The sequence below is a fragment of the Pinus tabuliformis genome, chromosome X (assembly GCF_031772625.1).
Source record: "Pinus tabuliformis cultivar Carrire ecotype Pingquan chromosome X, CPIR1, whole genome shotgun sequence".
Lineage (NCBI taxonomy): Eukaryota > Viridiplantae > Streptophyta > Pinopsida > Pinales > Pinaceae > Pinus > Pinus tabuliformis.
In genome coordinates this window covers 319,361,783-319,366,705 of record NC_142308.1, presented here as the reverse complement: position 1 = coordinate 319,366,705, position 4,923 = coordinate 319,361,783, and the positions used below count along the sequence as shown (strand labels likewise).

At 45.1% G+C, this 4,923-nt stretch overlaps 2 protein-coding genes across 2 annotated transcripts; both read left to right on the top strand.

The window, feature by feature from the left end:
• Nucleotides 1–1,863: 1,863 nt before the first annotated feature.
• On the top strand, nucleotides 1,864–2,499 carry LOC149139734 (uncharacterized). Its single transcript, XM_089450805.1, has one exon. The coding sequence runs from the start codon at nucleotides 1,864–1,866 to the stop codon at nucleotides 2,497–2,499; it is 636 nt and encodes a 211-aa protein (XP_089306931.1).
• Nucleotides 2,500–3,162: 663 nt separating this feature from the next.
• On the top strand, nucleotides 3,163–3,864 carry LOC149139733 (uncharacterized). Its single transcript, XM_089450804.1, has one exon. It carries the CDS (start codon nucleotides 3,163–3,165, stop codon nucleotides 3,862–3,864), a length of 702 nt encoding a protein of 233 aa, XP_089306930.1.
• The last annotated feature ends 1,059 nt before the right edge of the window (nucleotides 3,865–4,923 follow it).

Genomic DNA, 4,923 nt, shown 5'->3' with positions numbered 1-4,923 from the left:
ATGTCAACTTTAAGGATAGTAGAATTTCGATGGGTTGGCTTGCAATGTCGCAGAGAAACCTAAAAGAAATTTGCCATAACCAGGCGGAAGAGTTTAAAGAACTATATTAGAACAAAAATAAGGAAGCCAATATGCAATGAGCAGATTTCTGTAGGGTTCACATTTTTTGTTAGACAGGTCTATAGTGGAAGGTTGGCTAGGGTCGACCTCAGAAGCTATGGTAATCACAACCCTGAAAATCCCTGAAGTCTAGCGCTTAGTTTTCTTAATCAGGAGAAAGGTTGAGAGTAATAACTGATGGCCCTGTTTTGGCAGCAACATTTCCCAATTTTCTAGTGTCAGGAGACAAAACCACTTCTCGAGTGGTTTTGGAGTGATCACACCGCTTTCAAGCTAAGGTGGTTTTGGAAATACGGCAGTGATGCCATACAACTCTTGACACATGGATGAGGGCCGGGGCTGAAAACCACCCTCATCGCACACTAAATTTCGATGACTTCAGAAGTGCGATTTTCAGCTCTGCCATCTGATTTAGCAGGATTGTTCAAAGATCAGGATTGTGCGAGTGGTTTGGTGGGGTCGGGGGGTTATATATCTTTCTTCTTCATGGAGTAATATGTATCTCTGACATCAAATTTAAAAATAAAAATGGATGGCAGTGATTAAGAGGCAAGTTAGGGGTTTGTTGGCGCAGGTATTTATGGGGAGGGTTTATGTGCCCTGCAATTCCCGTTGCTTATTTTTTTCTGTACTCAAAAGGGTTTGGAGGGTACTTTTTGGGGTTTGAGGGCTTTGATTCTGTAGGAAATCTTCCTATTTTTCCTTAGACCACATAGTTTGGTGGAAATGTGTATATATTGTAAATTATGTTTGGTTTAATGATATAGAAGGTGCGGCTGTTGCTTTAGCAAAAAAATAATAATAATATTATTAATATAACATAATAATAATAATAATAATAATAGAAATAGAATTTTATTGTTTTTGGGGATGAAGATGGATGCAAGTCAATCTAGTGAATGGGGTTAGGGCATCAAGCCCGGTGATCGACCCTAGTTCAGAGCTGGAAGCAACCTGGAAGGTGCCTCCATTTCAACTAACAATTTTTATCATGGCTCCAACACAAGGTTTTCCTATAGTTTTTTGTGGTTTGTGCTGGTTAGTATTCAGTCTCCCCTAGACGGTTTGCGTTACCCCTCCAACAGACCAGCAAGCAGTTGTCAGCTCGGTTTTTAGACAGATATGGAGGACAAAACCGTTTATTCCGTGATACTGATGGAAAACCTGCAAATATGATCACAGACTGGGAACACTGTGAAGGACTATTTATATTTCAACCATGAACTAACTGCAGAGGTCAATTCCCTTCCAACTCTCTCTTGGCAGCACATTCCCTCCATTTTGATTCCTATAGAAGCTACTGCCATTCAGGATTACACAGGCCCTCTGCTCGTCACTGATTCTTTGTCGGAGGCCGAACGTTGGAGATTCTTGGAAGGGCAAACCCTAGGGCTAGATCTAGGTTCAATTCCTGCAGGGGTTGGGGCAGATAAACCCTTGGAGTAGAGCCCTACAGTACAGGTTAGCCGATCGCAGGTTCAATCTACTACGCTAATCTTGGGGAACCCTCCCCCAAGCAATTTCACGGGTATAGGAATCATTTCGGGGCATTTCGACAACCTCAGGGCAAAAGGACCTCTGACAGGGAAGGACCTGGCCTCACTTGAGGCTATATAGGCAGATAATTTGGCAGTTGGCACGAGCAGCAAGCAGAAAGGGACATCCAAAAGGAAAAAATGCCTCCCACTGTGCAGCAACGAAATCTTCCTCAAGCTTGCCGAGGACACTACTTTCTGCGAAGCCATGGATTCGGCTGAAAAGGTACTGGTGGGTCGTGTTAGGGGAAGACATTACAGTGTGGAGAGGCTCCAAAAATGGACAATGGAGGTATGGGGACATCATCTATCGGAACCTCCAAGGGTACAGACGTTTGTTCGAGGGTGGTTCGCATTGAGATTCAAATGTCTCGCCCACACTAATTGGGTCCTCTCCACAATATGGCACATAGATCAAGCTCCTGTCCTCCTCCAAAGGTGGATGCCAATGTTTGACCCTGAACTTGAAAGGGCAGGGGCGGGACCAATTTGGGTTCGACTTCCGGGCCTTCCCTGTCACTTCTGGACAGAGCAGATTTTCAGACAGATAGGGGATGCCATGGGCACGTTCCTTACCTATGATGACTCATTTAACACTACAGGGAGGATGGCATTTGCCAGGATATTAGTACACATGGACCTCACAGATGGGCTTCCGGAGTATATTAACATACAGTGGAGGAACGTAGCGAGGAGGCAGTTGCTGGATTATGAGGGAGTTCCTTTCAGATGTCGACGCTGCCACAAGGTGGGGCACTTATTCAAAGACTGCCCTCTGAACAAGTGGAATAGCAGGAAGTTTGCGAGACATTCTCCTCTGGATGCACCTGAGCAGGAGGCATAGTCACACGAAGACCCTGACAGAGAGGAACAGCCTCGTGCATCTGAGGATTTTCACAGGATTGCTACTCCATGCTCTGGAGGTACTACCACATTTTCGGGCCCTGGTTTGAGATCTTCGGAACCTGCCCAGAGCGCTCTGAGGAAGCGTGGACGACCGCCCCATCGACCCCCACCTCCTGTTCCTGGTTTGGCCGCTGCTGCTTCAGGGGACTCCAATACTTCGGGTATGCATTCCACCCACTTACCCCCCACTCAATGCTTTTCTGATATTCATAATTCAATATCTAAGCAGTTATTGGGTCTGGGTACTGTTTTCTCATTTGAGACCCCTGTACATAGTGTATGCGACATTAACCCCCCCCCCCCCCCCCACTCTCCCTCCCACACCCCCTGCCCTTTTCTGCACCCCTCCCCCACAACCCTCGACATCCTTGTCGTCGGCCTTGGTTCCTAGATACAATACTCGGTCTTGATCGAGGAACATGGTCCCTGACCATGTGGGACTTGATATCCTCCACCCCCCACCCTCTTTCAAGGCTACTCGAGGCCGCCCCTCTGATCTCAAAAATTCCCAAGCCCAAGCAGATGTTGACATTGCTTTGGGCAAGCAATCTACCATTCCTGGGGTTCTTAGAGCAAGAACAACCCCCTCCGAACCCCCTCCATGAAGATTCTATCCTACAATTGCAGAGGGCTAGCTAGGCCCGATAAAAAACTAGCTCTTCATCGATTACTCTCTGCCGAAGCACTGGACATTATTTTCCTCCAGGAGACCTTGGGTCCAGCTAATGATATTGCTCGAACACTTGAACAATCTTTGCCAGGGTGGAGATTTACAGGTTTAGATGCCCATGGCCATTCTGGAGGACTTGCTTTGGGCATAAACACACGCTCTATCAAGGAAATTAACTGTTGGGGTGGTCAGGGCTACATAGGTGCTGATATTCATTCAGCTGAGCTGGGGATGCCCTTCAGGATTATCAATATATATGGGCCTTGCCAGAACCGTCCTGATTTCTGGGATCGCTTGCTGAATCTGGAACTTTTTTCGGCTGAGAATCTTATTGTCGGAGGGGACCTAAATTTTTCTATAGGACATGCGGAATCTTGGGGTCACCAAGCACAAAGGGATTCCCTCTTAGACTACTTCTCTTCCATTTTGGATCAGCACCATCTGATTGACATACCTGCTGCAAAGATTCAAGCCACCTGGAGGAACAATAGAGTGGGAGATAATGGACTTGCTAGAAGACTAGACAGATTTCTTGTTAAGGAAGGCTTAATATCAGGCAATGGGTTGGCACGGGAGGACTCTCGGATCACCTTCCTATTTATATGGAATTGGATAATGGTAGAGGCAGGCTGAAGGGACCTTTCAAATTCAGTTCTACCTGGCTTAAGGATGCTTCATACATTAGCATGATCACTGAGTTCTAGAAAAGAAACCCACTAGGGGTTAGAGGTTTAGCAATGGCTGGTTTTATCCACAACCTAGCTGAGCTGAAAAAGATGTCCAAAATATGGGCTCATCAAAAAAGATTACAGGATGATCAAGCGCTGAGACAGATTGAGATCGATCTTGAGGTTTTTGAAAAAGAACTAGGTGGTCTTTATAGATCAGAGGAGCACAAGCACAACATCACATCTCTCTACATGACACGTGGTGATATCCTCAAGGAAAAAGAAGAAAAATGGAGATTGAGGAGCAGGGCCATCTAGATACAGGAGGGGGATGCAAATACAAAACTTTATCAAAAGTTTGCTAATGGAAGGAAAGCTATAAATACTATTTGGAAAATGCAGAATGGTCATGGTGGAACAGCCAACACTTTACCTCAGCTCGCTTCACTTGCAAACTCACATTTTAAAAATGCCTACAGTGACCCCAAGGAGTCTAATTTATCATAAATTATCAAAGTCGCTCAACTTTTCCCTAGATATGTGGAGCTAGGGGATGAGAAGGAACTGGTTCGGGAAGTCACTTTGGAGGAGATGGGGGCCACATTAAACTAGTTCAACAAAGACAAAAGTCTTGGACCTGATGGTTGGTCTGTTGAATTTTATTTGACATTTTTTTATTTGATAGGGTCGGATCTTCTTAGTGTTGTGGAGGAGTCTCGGACTTCAGGACGCTTGGAAGCTGCCATTACCTCCACATTCATTTCCCTCATTCCGAAGACAGACAATCCATCCACATTTGATGAATTTCGTCCCATTTCGCTTTGTAACTATTTGTACAAGATTATATCTAAAATTATAACTAACAGATTGAAGCCTATCTTATCAAAGCACATCCTACCTGAACAATTTGCATTCCTGAAGGACAGGAAAATACATGAGGCGATAGAGACTGCTCAGGAGTATTACACACACTCCATTGCAAAAATGGCAAAGATGTGATAATGAAGGTGGATTTATCTAAAGC

Bases quoted from the DNA above. Each gene is read 5' to 3' on its own strand.
- LOC149139734 (XM_089450805.1), top strand. From the start codon at position 1,864: ATGGATTCGGCTGAAAAGGTACTGGTGGGTCGTGTTAGGGGAAGACAT.
- LOC149139733 (XM_089450804.1), top strand. From the start codon at position 3,163: ATGAAGATTCTATCCTACAATTGCAGAGGGCTAGCTAGGCCCGATAAA.